Raw genomic sequence first — 16,079 nt, forward strand, 5'->3', positions numbered from 1 at the left:
ATCTTGCCCAAATTCCTATCTAAGGGGCTTGGGAAGCCATGCCCTACAAACCATAAATTCTCATCAGATGGGTTTTATTTTACCATGTATATCATGACTTACTTTCCAACCTGACCCTGGCATAACGTTACGATACGAGGAAGAAAATAAAAAACATTTGGCCGGGCGCGGTGGCTCAAGCCTGTAATCCCAGCACTTTGGGAGGCCGAGACGGGCGGATCACAAGGTCAGGAGATCGAGACCATCCTGGCGAACCCAGTGAAACCCCATCTCTACTAAAAAATACAAAAAACTAGCCGGGTGAGGTGGCGGGCGCCTGTAGTCCCAGCTACTCGGGAGGCTGAGGCAGGAGAATGGCGTGAACCCGGGAGGCGGAGCTTGCAGTGAGCTGAGACCCGGCCACTGCACTCCAGCCTGGGCGACAGAGCGAGACTCCGTCTCAAAAAAAAAAAAATAATAAAATAAAATAAAATAAAAAACATTTTACCCCGAAACATGTTTCTTTGCCATATTTTGAAATGGCCCTGTAAAGCCGTTCTTTGTTGGGGGGAAATTTGCATCTGTAAAGAATCTCTATTGGCCGGGCGCGGTGGCTCAAGCCTGTCATCCCAGCACTTTGGGAGGCCGAGACGGGTGGATCACGAGGTCAGGAGATCGAGACCATCCTGGCTAACATGGTGAAACCCCGTCTCTACTAAAAAATACAGAAAACTAGCCGGGCGAGGTGGCGGGCGCCTGCAGTCCCAGCTACTCGGGAGGCTGAGGCAGGAGAATGGCGTGAACCCGGGAGGCGGAGCTTGCAGTGAGCTGAGATCCGGCCACTGCACTGCAGCCTGGGCCACAGAGCGAGACTCTGTCTCAAAAAAAAAAAAAAAAGAATATTAGCTAAATCTTTTTCTTCCAGACCCTCCCAGTCCTGAGGAGATTAACAGTTGAGCACCTTTTAAAGATCTGAATAGGGAACATTTGTCATCTATTGTCTCCTAAGGACAGCCACTATAAGACTTCAAAAGAACTTCGGTCTCCACAATCTTTATTTTAACCTGTACACTCCCTTTCTACCAATCCCAGGTCTTTAGACAAACTCAGTGACTCAATCATCAACGAGAGGATTAAATTCACCTGCAGGCTGGAGCGCTGCCGCCGCCCCCCCTCACACCCCCCCCCCAGCTTTGTGTTGTCCTGCCTTTCTGGACCAAACCAATGTATTTATTTTTTTTCAATGTATTTCTTAAATGTATTTGATTGATGCCTCATGTCTCCCTAAAATGTATAAAACCAAGCTGGGCCCCGACCACCTTGGGCCTATGTTCTCAGGATTTCCTGAGGGCAGCATCACTAGCCATATTTAGCTCAGAATAAATCTCTTCAACTATTTCACAGAGTTCGACTCTTTTCATCGTCGTAATTTAGAGCTTAAGATTGGCCTTTTGAGATTCCCCCCCTCCGTTTTTTGCATGCCTGACACCCATGGCTCCCCCTGGACCTGACAGCTCCTGTGGTCCCACCCCGGAGGGGCGACTCAGCTCAAGGGGACAGAAAGGGTCTATTAAACCCTTTTTTTTTTTTTTTTTTTTCCCCCCCGCAGAGTGCTCTGCCGCCCAGGCTAGGGTAGGGTGCGGTGGCGCGATCTCGGCTCACTGCAGCCTCTGCCTCCCAAACCCCTTCTTTACTGAAGGCCCCTCCAGCGATTGCAAATGGATGCCCGCCGCACACACCGCCCCGCCGCACCCAGAGTCCGCCAGTCGCTTCCCCTCTCAATCTCCGCCCTCTGGGAGGCAAATCTGTCCACGCCGGGGTCAGCCTGGCCGGTCCCACGGCATCCCGTGTGGGGCAGGTGTGTCCTCCGGCGCCTGCCGCCTGGGCTCGGCGTCCGCCCCGTCCCTCCCAGGAGGGTTTCTCCCGCTGTGGACGCGCCCCATGTGGCCGCCTTCTCCCGACCGAGAGCACCTGCGCCGTGCCTGGTCTTGCCCTTCTCCAGAGCCGGCGGCCCGAGTCTCCCCTGCAGAGGAGGGAGGCCCAAGGCCGCCGGGGCCTGGCGGGCGATGCCGTCCACGGGGACCCGAGTCCGCTCTCCCGCGAGTGCTGTTTGGGAAACTTCTCGGCTCGGGCCTCTCACCTCCCCGCGGTGGGCGCACACCCGACGCCCGCGGGGACCGGGATCTGGCCGCGCTGCTGGGCCGTGGCGAGCTGGCGTTCGGCACCCAGGACCCACGACGCGCGCTGCGTCTCCGCCTTCGTGATGCCTCAGACTTCCCGTCACATCTCAAGACCGCGGGATCCCGGGGCCCTTGCGGGTGCACCAGAGGGGTCTCCCCCGGCAGGACCCTCTTCCCCAGCTCCCGCGGGGCTCCTGGTCGAAGCTGCCCTCCCGGGCCCTCGCGAGCGCTGCCCGCCTGGGGGAAGTCCCCGCACCGGCGCACCCCGCACCTGGGCCTGGGCACCTGGCTGCGCCGCCCCCCGGGCCCGGCTGCTGCTCCCGCCGGCCTCCCTGCCTCGGAGCGAGCGAGTGCCTTTCCCTGACCCGGCGGCGCCGGGCCCTCCCCTCAATGCCCAGGACCTCCGAGCCGGCCTCGCTCCCTGGTCACGCTGGCAAAAGTGGAACCCTCGGCGAGAGGGCGCGCCCTGATGCGCGTCCATGGCCCCCCTCCCGAGGACCCCCACAGTTAGGGCGCCGCAGGTGAGCGGCGGGGGAAGTGGGGGACAGTTAGGGCGGTCGGTCCCCAGCTAGGTCCCGGGACAGCCCTGCAGTACCGCCGGCTGAGGCAAAAGGCAGGCGGGGCTTGTCATCGCGGTCCCACTGCTGGCAGGCTGAGAGCCAGAATCCCCCAAGGGGCAAGGCACCTGTGGGAGGACCCCCGCCGCCACAGTGAGGCCCTGCTTTGGCCCCAGGAACTCCTCTACCCAGGAGGCCCAGCCAGTTTTGGGTTCAGACTTCAGAGTTTCCGTCCGACTTGGTGGAGAAGTCACTGGGTCTGACTGGCTTCCGCAGTCAGCCCACAGTCGGGGGGGGCTTCGCGCCACCCTCGGGCCACTGGCTGCCCCCACCCCAGGGGAGCAGGGAAGACCCCGGCTGGACTGGAGGAGGCAGGTGCCAGGACCCAGCACACCTGGATCACCCAGGAGGGGTTGCAGCCCTGAGGCTCCTTCAGCTGCTACCCTGCCCCTCCCGCAGGGCCTAAGCCGCATACCAAGCCCGTGCCCCTCCCACAGGGCCTAAGCCGCACACATCTGCAAGAGGAGCTGCTCCAGCCAGCTCAGAGGCAGGCAGGGTTGTCCTGGCCCAAAGGTATTCTGGACACAGTGTGTCCTTACCTTGGTGTCAGAGAAACACCCACCCCACAGTCCTGGTCCAGCTGCTGCCCATGGCAGGAGGCCGAAACCAGCAAATTCTGAGCACATCCCTGCTTAACGTGAGAGCTTCACAGAGGAGGGATGCGACTGTGCAGGGGCTAACACTGGGCTGTTTCAGGACTAGGCTGGGACCCTGCAGCAGGGCCCCCATGCCAGGTGAAGTCACAGCATCATCACAAGCATGTGCACTTTATTGAATGTCATTGTGGACAGGTGTGTGGGGATAAAATGCTGTATCTAGGGGCAGGACCAAGGGGACAGGGACAACAGCCCCAGCGTGAGGGCCAGCATTGCAAAGTGGTGTACAAGGGTCGCGGGCTATGGGCAGCTACTAGTAACGCTGTTTTTCCTGTACGATCTGTAACATAACATGGTAGATTGCCACAGAGCCAAACACCAGTAACAGGATGAATCCGATGGTCATGAGGATGCCCACAATCAGGGCCGAGATGTTCAGGCACTTGGCAGTGGAGGCATAGGCCTGGGCCCCGGTCACGTCGCCAACCATCTTCCTGTCCCTAGACTGGGGGACAGGACACAGCTGAGGGCTCTGAGAGCCATGTGCTATGGCTCCAGCTTCCCCCTGGCTCTTTCCTGCCCTGAGATCAGGGACCACCTCCTCCCCTTCCTCACCCAGGCTGACTCTCCAGGTGCCTCAGGGCTCATCCTCCCTCTGGCTTGACCCCAGCACAGGCTGTTCTCCCCACCATGGGGTGAAGTCACCTGTGAGTTCCCTTCTCACTTTCTGGGAGAGCCTTGGTGCCAGTCTGAACGGCATCCAGGTAGGGAGAATTGCTGTGGGCTAGTGGATAGCTAGGGACAAACTCTGAGCCAGCCAGCCTGCTCTAGGAGGAGGTCCTGGAGCCTCCTCCTAGACCTGCACTGGGCAGATTCCCCAAGCCACACACACACAGATCACACAGACAAAGCTACTGACATGGGCACACACGGGACAGAGGTGCACACAAACTCACACTCAGGGACACATAAGTCCCCACCCCAGGCAGCATCTGGGCAGGTGGAGCCCCAGGCTCACTGACACCCTCTGAGCATCCCCCGGGGCCACACGCACCTTCACGGAGTAGGCGAATGCTATGAAGCCCAGGCAGCACCAGTTCAAGAAGATGGTGTTGAACAGGGACCAGACGATATGGTCGGGCACGGAGGTCTCGCTTTGGATGTTGATCATGGTGGACCTTGGGAGGATGGTGCTATGGGGTGCCCCCAGCACAGACACTTCGTGCTCCTCCTTGTGCATTTTCTGGCTTTGGGGAAAGAAGTGTTGAGTGAAGGTTCGAGAAGTGTGGTTTTCAGTGTGGAGGGAAGCAGAGCAGTGGTGTCCGGATGCAGTGAGCCCTGCTTTCCTCTGTTGTTTCAGTTTCTCAGAAGTGTGTATTTCTCTTAAGTTTCTATTTCCTGTTGTTTATAAATTGGTGAATTAGCCGGGGACCAATGAGGTGTGGAATAAATTCTTGAGGATCAAATTACTTTATGGCAGGGTGGGAGAAAAGGCTGAAGGTTAAAAGGGAGGAGCTTCCTCATCAGAAACTCGCCAGGATTAGTGACTTCCTAAGTCTTGTGTTTAGGGGACCCTGAGGATTTTACCCAGGCTTGGATTCTCTCCACCCCAGGTCAGCAGGTGCAGGACCTCACTGTCCCAGTTCAGGGCCCCTGCCAGGCCCCCACTGGGGCCTTCACACTCCAGGCGCCAGGACAATCCCCCCAAAACCCTCACCTCATTTGTCACAGGCCTCGTCTCCTGAAATCCTTGCTCTTTTCCTGGGGCTGCAGTCCTGCTCTGTGCGGGTTTGGGGGCTAAACCTCCCAGGTCAGAGGCCTGGTGGCCAAAGTTTCCTGCCCCAAAGCAGCCCTCCAGGCCCAGGAACAGGGACTCTGGGGAGCACTGACTGAAGAGGGGGCTGTGTTGAGACACAGTGAGGATTCCAGGGCCTGTCGGGGGAGCTTTGGAGCACAGGACACACTTGAGCCACCCCTACCTCCTGGGTCCCAGCATTTCCCGTGGCTTTGGTTGGGTGGGTGCTAGGCGTTGGGTCGCAACCATGCAGGAGAGACCTGGAAGGTTGACAAAACCAAGTCTGGGGTTGTCAGGCCTGGGGGCCCCTTCACAGGGACATAGAATTGTCAACTGAGTAGCAGGAGGGAGCCCTCAGGCACAAGGATCATGAATTACAATTGCAAATTACATAAAGTTCTTAAGTTCTCTTTCTGCTTTCTTTTCTGCCTGCTTTAAGTCTGCTGTTACTTTTCTACAGAGATAAAATCACTGTTTGCATCCAACCATTTCTTTTTATTGTTTGTGTAAACCAATGAATTTGTATGACTATCTCATGGCTGGAGTTCTGAAGTAAAAGCCATACTTTTGCTTGAGTGTGTATGTGTGTTTATGTGTGCATACACATGTTTCGTTACATGTTTTTGGCCACAAGTTACCAAATTTAGCTTAAACTTATGGAGTACTCATAAATTAAATAAAAAGCCTAAATGCTTTTCACATTCATGTGACGTAAGTAAAATCTTTAATAAGCTAGCTTTAAAATTACTGGTAATGTTAGAAATTGTAGCAGGACGAGTCACAGACAAAACCCTCAGACACCAAGTTGTGGAAGGAAAGGGCTTTATTTGGCCTTTATTCAGACGGGAGCATTAGCAGACTTCCATCTCAAAAGCTGAGCTCCAAAACCATCAGCCCCTCCCTACCCATTGCAGCCAAAAAAAAAAAAAAAAAAAGAACTCGCCATCGCCCTTGCTTGGAGTCACTGCTGGGCCTCCCCATTTCGCACACCAACCCCGCCACCCTCCACCCAATCCCCAACAGGCCACTGCCAGCCCCAACCACATCCCAGGCCACTTAGACCGGCAAGCCAGGGGTGGATGTGGATGGAGCCTGCTCTGAGATATCCAGGGCTGCCTAAACAAACTCCCTGCAAGGCTTTGTGACCTCCTATCAAAGGCCACACATGACTGCAGAGTGGGGTGCAGCTTCAATTTCCTGTGGAAGGTGTTTTGTGGCTTAGGGAGGAAGACACTGCAGGGCACAAGAGGGAGGCAGGATTCTGAGGGGCAGGCATGGAAATGAAACCACCTTTGCCAAAGTCATCACTGAGAGTATGACGACAGTGAAGGAGGTCTGACCTAACCGACTCCGTCTGGCTCCTAACCTCCAAGCTGTCCTTGCTCATCCCTGGGCTTCGCCTAAACTAATCTGGGGAGAAGCGTTTATCGATGAAGTCTGACCAAGCCCCCTTCTTGCCTGGGGACTAGTTTGCCTTTGCAGGACTAACACATTAGCCGCAGGATTAGAAATGATGGTTTAGGAGTCACGCAGCTGGAGGATGGAAGATTCTGACCCCGCCAGCCCCCAAGTTGCTCCCGAGGATCACAGCACGACTGTAGAACCTAGGATCAGAGTCTGAGATACTTTACAGACCTGTGCACTCACTGGATCAGCTGCCACTACCCAGACCCACAATCTGGCTCCCCTGGTCCTGTGGCCCCTACCCAGGAACTGGGTTAGGGGTGGGAAGACAGCTTCGACCCCCCAAGGCTTCATCTCCAACCGGCCCGGTCAGCACTCCTGACTCACTGGCCGCCTCCCCACCAAATCATCCTTCAAAACGCGGATCCCCACGTTTTGGGGGAGACGGATTTGAGTGATAACAAAACTCGGGTCTCCCCTGCAGCCGGCTCTGCGCGAATTCCACCTTCCTTATTGCAAGTCCCCTGCCCCGACGCGACCAACGGGCTCTGTCCCGGAGCGCAAAGAGAACCCATTATGGGGTCACAGGACCGGGCTCCCAGGGTGATTCCCGGACCACCAAGTCCTCCCACAGGTCACTCCTGGATTCAGGCTGGAGCCCCTGCCCAGGGAGGGGCCCCGGAGACGCGGAAATCGGGACCCCCGCGGGTGAAGGGGAGGTGGGAGCCCCAGAGCGGGGCCGGAAGGCTCGGCCGGGGACGTGCCCGAGGGGGAGGAGAGGGACGCCCGTGCTCGTCAGGCGCTGCGGGTCTCGGGGTCCGCGCCCCGCGCACCCCCCGGGGTCCGGGCTGCGGGCGGAGCCTCCTCCGGAACCTGCACCTGCGCCGGCCGCCGCCAGGGGCGCCGCTGAGCTCCCGCCTCCGCCGCTTCTCCCTCCCCGCCCGGCGGGGCCGCGCGCCTCCCGCCCGGGCCCACTTCGGAGTTCGCCGCCTTTGGAACTCACGTCCGGGAGACCCCCGAGGGGAGAGGGCGCCTGGACCCCTGCGCCGAGAGCGCGGCTCCGGGTCTGGGGCGGGTGCGGGTGGGGAGGGGCAGTAGATCCACACCTGGAGTCGGGGGCGGACGGCGGGGCGGGCGCGCGTGGCCACCCCAGCTCCCACCGCGGCTGCCCACGGGGCACCCCAGACGCCCACACCGGAGACCGAACCGGGGAAGGGAGCTGTAACCAGGTCGGGGCGGGGGAGTCTGTCCAGGGGTCAGACCCGGGTGGAGGGAACCTCCATGAGGGCAGCTCCTCTGCTCCTGTGCTGCCCCCACCGCGGGGGATCAGGGACGATGCCCGCCGGACTGGAGGCGGCAGTTGCCACGAAGCAGCACCTGGGTCACCCAGGACGGGCTACGAGGCCCGGGGCTCCTTTAGCTGCTGCCCTGGGCACAAAACCCCCTCGCTCCCACAGGGCCTGAGCCGCCCACATGTGCAGGACTGGCTGCTCCAGACAGCTCGGTGCTCCCTCCACCCCGAGGAAGTAAAGCCAGGTCCCCAGCACCACAGAGCAGGGCCTGGGAGCAGCTGGGGAGCCGGTGCCACCTTGCCCTTTCCTAGCCCTGCTGGGGGCTCAAGCCCTTCCCTCTGTCCTCAGCCTACAGCCTGGACTGCTGACAGGCCAAGAGAGTATCCTTGGGCCCAGGGTGTCCCCGACTCAGCACTGACGTTCCCGAAAAGAGCCCACCTTGAGTCGGAGCTGAGACTTCTAGGACACAGGAACTCCTCCCAGGGTCCTGGATCCAGCTGCTGCCCACAGCAGGAAGCCGGAAACCAGAAGGCCTGAGCACTTGCCTGGTCCCCAAGAGCTGCCCAGGCCAGAAGGCCCAGTGCAGGGGCTGACCACACTGCTAGGTCTCAGATCCACGCTCAGGACCCAGAGCAGGACCCCTCCCCAGGTGAAGTCGCAGCGGCACCAGAAACATGTACACTTTATTGAATGCAGTTGTAGAAAAGTGTGTGAGGATAAAGGGCTGATACAGGACTCGGCTCTGGGGGCAGGGCGAGGAATGGAAGGTGGAGCACGTGGGACACAGGTTATGGGCAGAGCTCCTGGCCTGAATGATGTCTCCTGACCTATTGATGGGCATGGAAGATCAATACTGGGACGACAATGAGCAGAATGGTCATGAGGATGCCCAAAATCAGGGCCCAGATGTTCAGGCACTTGGCGGTGGAGGCATAGGCCTGGGCCCCAGTCAGGTCGCCAACCATCTTCCTGTCCCTAGACTGGAGGAGAAGAGATGGTGAGGGGAGCAGGATCCCTCCGCTGAGAACCATGTGCTGTGGCTCCCACTACCCCCGGCTCCTCCCCACTCTGAGATCAGGGACCACCTCCTCCCCTTCCTCACCAGGCTCAGACTCTCCAGGGGCCTCGGGGCTCATCCTCCTTCTGCCTGGGCCCCAGCACAGGCTGTTCTCCCCACCACGGGGTGAAGTCGCCTGTGAGTTCCCTTCTCACTTTCTGGGAGAGCCTGGGTGCCAGTCTGGAAGGTGAGGGTGTAATTTCTGGTATTGGGCTGTAGGGAGAATTGCTCTGGGCTAGTGGATCGCTGGGGACAAACTCTGAGCCAGCCAGCCTCCTGGAGCCTCCTCCTAGACCTGCACTGGGCGGATTCCCCAAGCCACACACACACAGATCACACAGATAAAGCTACTGACGTGGGCACACACGGGACAGAGGTGCACACAAACTCACACTCAGGGACACACGAGTCCCCACCCCGGGCAGCTTCTGGACAGGTGGAGTTCCAGGCTCACCGGGACCCTCTGAGCGTTCCCTGGGGCCATACGCACCTTCACGGAGTAGGCAAACGCTATGAAGCCCAGGCAGCAGGGGTTCATGAAGAGGGTGTTGAACAGGGACCAGACAACATGGTCGGGCACGGAGGTCTCGCTGCGGATATGGATCACAGTGGACGTCGGGGGAGCAGGGTTGTGGGGCGCCCCCATCATAGCCACCTCGTGCTCTTCCTTGAGCATCTCATAGTTGGGGGGCTGGCTGCTGTTGACAGGAGAGAAGAAGGTTTGGACCGTGTGGTTCATGGTGTCCTGTGAAGGCCAGCGGTGGTCGGGTTAGTGGGATCGTTCTCAGTGGGCCCTCCCTTTCCCCAGTAGTTTCGATTTCTCAACCATTTCCTTTTCCTGGCATTTGTCAAATTGGGACTTGGCCGGGGCCAGATGAGGGCGGAACAAATTCCTGAGGATCAAATTACTTTAGGATGGGGAGGAAGGAGGGGCTGAGGGCTAAGAGGGGCTTCCTCTCTAGAGCCCAAGTGAGCACATTTCTCATCTTGTTAGGGGTGTGGGGGTCCTGGAGACTTCCCCTACGTTGGGAGTCTCCACACCGCAGGCCAGCAGCTGCAGGACCTCACTGTCCTGGTTCAGGGCTCCTGCCAGGCCTGTGCTGGTGCCTCCACACGCCAGGTCCCACAGCAGTTCCCCCAAAGCCCTCGCCTCACTTGTCACAGGCCTCATCTGCTGAAATGCCTTGTCCTTTCCTGGGGTTGCAGTCCTGCTCCGTGTGGGTGTGGGGGCTAAAGGTCCCTGTGTCTCCTGGTGCAGGTCAGAGGCCTGGCGGCCAGTGCTGCCTGTCCCAAAGGAGCCCTCCAGGCCCAGGAACGGGGACTCTGGGGAGCACTGACGGAAGAGGGGGCTGTGGGATGCCAGTGGCAGAGGCCTGGATGGTGGAGTTAGGAGCCATGGCCCTTTACCCTGGAGGCCCACCTGGGTGAAGGCTCCCAGACCCGCTCCACGCGGCCCAGCGGCACCCACGCTGCCCAGAGCTCTGGGTGTCTGGTCCCTGGGGCGCCCTCCAGATCTCCAGGTTCTGATCATCTCTGCCTCTTCCCTGGGTCCTCACACGGGTGCCAGCTGCTTCCTGCAGTTGCCGCCTGTTTTTCTCATGAACCGGTTTGTGCCGCTGAGCAGCTCCTGAGGTTACGTCCTCCCTGTGGAAACACCTTGTGTGGCCGCTGGGTTTCTTCCTGGACCCTCCTTGGCAGAGGCTACTGCGGCAAACTGAGCTGATGCTGTGCACTTGGCTGGTCAGAGGGGGCAGTGTGGGCAGGGCTGGCAGGGGAGGGGTCACAGGGCAGGAGCGTGGCCTGCAGGCCTGTGTGCAGTGCGACCTGTTTAATTCCTGATGTGCCACATGGGCCCATTTTCCTTTGCCCACCAGGCCAGACTCCCCAGAGGACATCGCTGCAGGTGGAACTTGCAGAGATGGGCGGCTGCTCACCCTGCTGTAGCCTTTCACTGCAGCGGGTGGTCAGGTCCACATCAGTGACCTCCGGAGCTCACATGACAGTAGCGTGCAGCCGTGTAATTGCAGAGTGATGTGTTTGAGTAATGATGACTTTGGCTCTATAGGATAAATTTTATTGATAATTTATAAGATTTAACTTTAACAATGGCTGTGATAACCAACAACTCACAGTGTGTCTTGATGTTGAACACCTTTGCTACGGGATGTTTTCCAGGCCACGCAGCAGTGATTGTATTCACATAGTATAATTTTTTTTTTTTTAATTGGGTTGGAGTCTTGCTCTGTCACGCAGGCTGGAGTACAGTGGCCGGATCTCAGCTCACTGCAAGCTCCGCCTCCCTGGTTCACGCCATTCTCCTGCCTCAGCCTCCCAAGTAGCTGGGACTACAGGCGCCTGCCACCACGCCCGGCTAATTTTTTGTATTTTTAGTGGAGAAGGGTTTTCATTGTGTTAGCCAGGATGGTCTCAAGCTCCTGACCTCATGATCCGCCCTCCTCGGCCTCCCAAAGTGCTGGGATTACAGGTGTGAACTACCACGCCCGACCCACATAGTATAATTTTTTTTTATTTTTGAGATGGAGTTTCACTCCTGTTGCCCAAGCTGGAGTGAGGTGGTGCCATCTCGGCTCACTGCAACCTCCGCCTCCTGTGTTCAAGTGATTCTCCTGCCTCAGCCTCCCGAGTAACTGGGACTACAGGCGCCCGCCACCACGGCTTATTTTTGTATTTTTGGTAGAGATGGAGTTTCACCATATTGGCCAGGCTGGTCTCGAACTCCTGACCTTGTGATCCGCCTGCCTCGACCTCCCAAAGTGCTGGGATTTCAGACGTGAGCCACTGCGCCCGGCCACCACGTAGTAAAATATTAACATCTCATACTAAATGCCGACTTGCAGGAGTCAGTCCTCAGGCCCAGCTGCCTAAGTGCTCTTCTTTCTGTCGGACAGAGTTTGTTCTAAGGAGCCATGTCCAGGCTTCCACTCGCCTTCTATCTCGGGCCTTGTCTCCCTGCAACACAGGATGGCCTGGCTTCTGTGTCTGGCTCTGCCATGGGGACACCATGGTCTAAAGCTCCCCTCACCGAGTGGAGTTCAGTGCCGTCGAGATCCTACTTGCTCCCTCACCCACGGCTGACGCATGGAGCCCCAGGCTCTGAATTCTGCCTCCTCCATCTTCTGGTCCCCCGGGATTCTCACTGCAGCCCTGGACATGAACGGAGGGACAGGCCTTGGGAAAAAGTGGTGCGGGACCCGGTCAGGGCAGCCTGCCTCTTCCATCCGCGTGCTCTGATTCCATGCTGGGAGGAGGCATTGGTGCTGGTCCACCACCTGCTCTTACTCAGTGGGTCTGACAGGGCCCTGCTGGTGGCACACGGTTCTGCCGCAGGCTCTCGTGGTGTTCCCTGTCCATCTTTGGCAACAGAATAGAAAAGATTGCATTTGCCAGATCAGTGTCCACACCTCCCAGCCTCCAGGCCGACTTGATCTCCACCCGGCGGTCAGCTGCCACTGGGCTACACTGGGTTGGTCTGCACCAATCCCCTCCACCCGCCGGGGACCCTGGGTCCTGCGGGGCCAGACTGCTAAGAAAGGGAGGACGACCGGGGACCAGGGCCCTGCACCCACCAGGCTCCGAGGGTGCCACTTACTTCTGTCCCTTCCCAGATGAGACGTTGCTTTCGGTTGACTCTCCCAGCTGGGGCGGGAGGGGAAGCAGTTTCAGAGACTCCACCTGCCTCTCTCCCATGCAATAGCTGCTGCCCGCCAGGCCACTGACGGCACGAGGGGCTGTGCCCACCCCCATTTCTCCCAACTACACATTTTGGGAATGGGAAATGCCTGGGGGGACGGGTCCCTGGGCCAGGGCCCCACTGATCCCTTGGCTCCCCGTGTCCCTCGCGGGCCAGTGGCCAGGATGATGTTTTCTGAGTCAGGGTCCTGGCCTGTCCCCCGTGTCCAGCGTGGCCTGAGATGTCTGGGATGCCCTTTCCTCAGGGCCCGTGATCCGAATGCACGGCCACAAGCTGCTCGGGAAGGACTGAGGGATGTGAGGATCCTGGGGCCTCCGGCCTCACTGAGAGGATGGGCCGGGGCGGAAGACGTGCTGGCGTCTGGAGGGACCAGGTCCTGAGTGGTGATGGTGTCACCTGTGGCCTGCTCTGCCGCGGGCTCCTGGGCCGGTGGGAGCTGGGAGCAGCCCTGTTGGCCTCCTCCTCTTTCCCTGTGGGGACAGCGTCTTTCCAGACATCTGGGGACTCTGCTGGCAGATGTTGTGGGGACTGCTCTCACTTGCGTTAGGAGGGGACTACTCTCCACCTGGGATCTTTTCGTCTCCGAGCCATCAGGCCCCTCTTCCGAAGGAGGTCAGTCCCAGTCGGGGCAGGGAGGCCTCCGCGGACGGATCGTCCTGTGTGGCTGGCACACTCCCAGCTGCGACCTTGGCGCGGGGGGTGCCCTGGCCCTCCCTGGCCTGCTGGTGGGTTTCCCAGCCTCAGAGACAGCATCCTGGATTCAGGCTGAACCCCTGCCCAGGGAGGGGCCCAGGGGACACAGAAATCGGGACCCTTCGCGGGGGATGAGGGGGTGGGAGCGGCAGAGGAGGGCAGGAAGCCTCGGTGAGGGGCGTGCCCGAGGGGGAGGAGAGGGGTTCCCGTCCTCGCCAGGTGCTGCAGGTCTCAGGGTCCGCATCCCGCCAACCCACGGTGCCCCAGGAGCTGCACACGAGCACGCGCCCGTCCGTAAGAGCTGCACAGAGGCCGGAAGGGGCACGGCAGGGACTGACCACTCTGCTTAGTCTCAGAACCACACTCTGGACCCTCAACAGGACCCTCCCCAGGTGAAGTGGCAGCAGCACTGTTGTGGGATTCAGGAGGAGGAGAGAGAGACCTCACGTTAAAACAGGAGAATCTTCTATTAAGTACACTCAGGCCCAGCAGACTCACGTACAAAGACTGAGCCCAGAACAAAGACAGCATCTGACTTTTATACTCACTTCACAGAAGGGCAGGGCTAGCTTACAGCGGTGTGAAAGCCGGGATACAGCAGCAGGACAAAGACAGGATCGCACGTGACCGCTGCCAGGCAACCCAGATGTCCGTATCTAGGCTCGTCTGGGCACGGGCTTATCCTGTAACCCTCACTGTGGTGCCCAGGCAGCTGGAGTTCAGGCCTGCTCAGGCTTCACGTGACCGTTGTTGTACTTCTTAGATAAAACAGAATACTTAAAGTCACTAGTTACAGAGAACAGGAATCTATAAACTCATTCCATAAAACTAAGGAAAATCTGTTTTTTTCTTCTCCCTGTGTTGAGGGAGTGCTGGGAGAGTCTCCAGAGCACAGCAGATAATATTATCAAGACTCTGCCGGGGTCTGGCCTGTGCCTGTGGCTGCCTCTGGGACAGGTCAGCCTAATACAGGAAAACCTATTTCTCTTTCTTTTTCATTTTATTTTTATTTAATTTCCTGCCTCATTCCCTTCCCCTCTTTGAGGCCTTTTATTATTATTATTATTATTTGAGACAGAGTCTCACTCTGTCCCCAGGCTGGAGGGCAGTGGTGCGATCTCCGCTCACTGCAAGCTCCGCCTCCCGGGTTCCCGCCATTCTCCTGCCTCAGCCTCCCGAGGAGCTGGGACCACAGGCGCCGCCACCGCGCCCGGCTAGTTTTTTGTATATTTGGTAGAGACGGGGTTTCACCGTGTCAGCCGGGATGGTCTCGATCTCCTGACCTCGTGATCCGCCCGCCTTTGAGGCCTTTTATAAAAGAAGTTTACTGGAAGGCCTCAGTATTACTTAATTCTGAATGAAGAGACAGGTTTTCTTCTTTGGGCAAAGGTTGATATTTATGCAAAGCATTAGCTGAGGGGTAGTTTGCCTCGCTACTATTGCCTCTGCAGTTGCTTGAATGCTGCTGACAAGGAGAGGTAAGAAACATGTTAGGCAACTTCCTAGTATGGCCAGAGCAACGCCTGTTAAAGTCTTGAACCTTCCGTAAAATGAAAACTAGCATCTCAAGAGAGAATCTGGAGGCTGCTTTTTCTGAGTGTGAACTAGAACATGGGCCGTTGATTTAATTCTTGCAGCTATTTCCATAACGGCCTTTCTATTATCATCAATATCTAGGCAGCAATTTGTCAGGTTTAACTTTCCACACACTCCTTTCTCCAGGAGGCAGCCTACTTTGGTAAATGGCGTTTCTCATTTTTGTGGTTTGCTGGCACAGCAATGTATTTGTCCACAACAACATACATGTCCACAGACATGTATTTGCTGTCTCATTAGTGATGAGTTCAACTACTGCCCACAACTTTATGATACGGTTAAGCATGTCAGTAGGAGCACGGTACCTCCATGGCCTACCTTGGGCCCATAATATTGAATTATCCTTTCAGGGGCCCGATCTGTATGTTTCCAGTCTTCTATTTTTATGTCTTATGTTTACATCTCTTTTGTTCCTTTCTTTAGTTTCATCATAGACAGGATACCTTAAAGTTTCTCCTTGCTGCAGTGGGAATAAGAAGAAAGATGGTTTGATTGTTCCTTGTACACAGGCCCCTGCCCAGTTGGTGGGCAGCTACCGATAGGCCTGTGGCCTACAGATCCGACAGAAGCCAGAGAGCGTTTGCTAGGTGTTTGGTGCCTCTAGCTGATACCAGGAGCGGTTTAAAGAAGGAAAACGAGGCCAGGCACGGTGGCTTACGCCTGTAATCCCAGCACTTTGGGAGGCTGAGGCGGGCGGATCACGAGGTCAGGAGCTCGAGACCATCCTGGCTACCACGGTGAAACCCCGTCTCTACTAAAAATGCAAAAAATTAGCCAGGTGTGGCGGCCAGCGCCTGTAGTCCCAGCTACTTGGGAGGCTGAGGCAGGAGAATGGTGTCAACCTGGGAGGCGGAGGTTGCAGTGAGCCAAGGTCGCACCACTACACTCCAGCCTGGGCAACAGAGCGAGACTCCGTCTAAAAAAAAAAAAAAAAAAAAAAAAAAAACGAAGGAAAACGAGAAAATGGGTTGCGGTCTGGCAACCTGGTTATATCTTTACTCGGCTTATTTTTCCCTTGCCACAAAGTTTTCTTTACCATCTTGTTGGAATATTGTCGTGGACAGACTAATTCCCCTACTGGGTTTGTGAAGGCTTTTCCTCAGCAGGCAATGCACAGCCTCCTAATGAGAGGAGTTTTTAGGAGCCGGACACCTGAGC

General features: G+C 57.5%; 2 protein-coding genes across 3 annotated transcripts; both read right to left on the bottom strand.

Annotated features, from left to right (window-relative positions):
• Positions 1-3,527: 3,527 nt before the first annotated feature.
• On the bottom strand, positions 3,528-4,761 carry LOC105494126 (interferon induced transmembrane protein 1). The gene is made up of 2 exons (XM_011762253.2): positions 4,427-4,761; positions 3,528-3,877 (listed from the first exon to the last, which is right to left on the bottom strand). The coding sequence occupies exons 1-2, from the start codon at positions 4,610-4,612 to the stop codon at positions 3,686-3,688; spliced, it is 378 nt and encodes a 125-aa protein (XP_011760555.1). The 5' UTR covers positions 4,613-4,761; the 3' UTR covers positions 3,528-3,685.
• Positions 4,762-8,530: 3,769 nt separating this feature from the next.
• On the bottom strand, positions 8,531-9,768 carry LOC105494127 (interferon-induced transmembrane protein 3-like). Of its 2 annotated transcripts, XM_011762256.3 has the most exons (3): positions 9,411-9,768; positions 8,966-9,133; positions 8,709-8,843 (listed from the first exon to the last, which is right to left on the bottom strand). In XM_011762256.3, the coding sequence occupies exons 1-2, from the start codon at positions 9,657-9,659 to the stop codon at positions 8,996-8,998; spliced, it is 387 nt and encodes a 128-aa protein (XP_011760558.1). In that variant the 5' UTR covers positions 9,660-9,768; the 3' UTR covers positions 8,709-8,843; positions 8,966-8,995. The 2 variants fall into 2 exon arrangements, with proteins under 2 accessions (XP_011760557.1, XP_011760558.1); XM_011762255.3 differs by lacking the exon at positions 8,966-9,133 and having other exon boundaries at positions 8,531-8,843; positions 9,411-9,753.
• Between the last annotated feature and the right edge of the window lie 6,311 nt (positions 9,769-16,079).

The sequence above is a fragment of the Macaca nemestrina genome, chromosome 12 (genome assembly GCF_043159975.1).
Source record: "Macaca nemestrina isolate mMacNem1 chromosome 12, mMacNem.hap1, whole genome shotgun sequence".
NCBI lineage: Eukaryota > Metazoa > Chordata > Mammalia > Primates > Cercopithecidae > Macaca > Macaca nemestrina.

What these genes read in the sequence shown, in the direction of transcription:
- LOC105494127 (XM_011762255.3), bottom strand. Translation starts at nt 9,659, where the DNA reads ATGAACCACACGGTCCAAACCTTCTTCTCTCCTGTCAACAGCAGCCAG. An exon ending in CGTTTGCCTACTCCGTGAAG is followed by an intron (nt 8,844 to 9,410) that starts GTGCGTATGGCC and finishes CTTCTCCTCCAG; the next exon opens with TCTAGGGACAGGAAGATGGT.
- LOC105494126 (XM_011762253.2), bottom strand. Translation starts at nt 4,612, where the DNA reads ATGCACAAGGAGGAGCACGAAGTGTCTGTGCTGGGGGCACCCCATAGC. An exon ending in CATTCGCCTACTCCGTGAAG is followed by an intron (nt 3,878 to 4,426) that starts GTGCGTGTGGCC and finishes CCTGTCCCCCAG; the next exon opens with TCTAGGGACAGGAAGATGGT.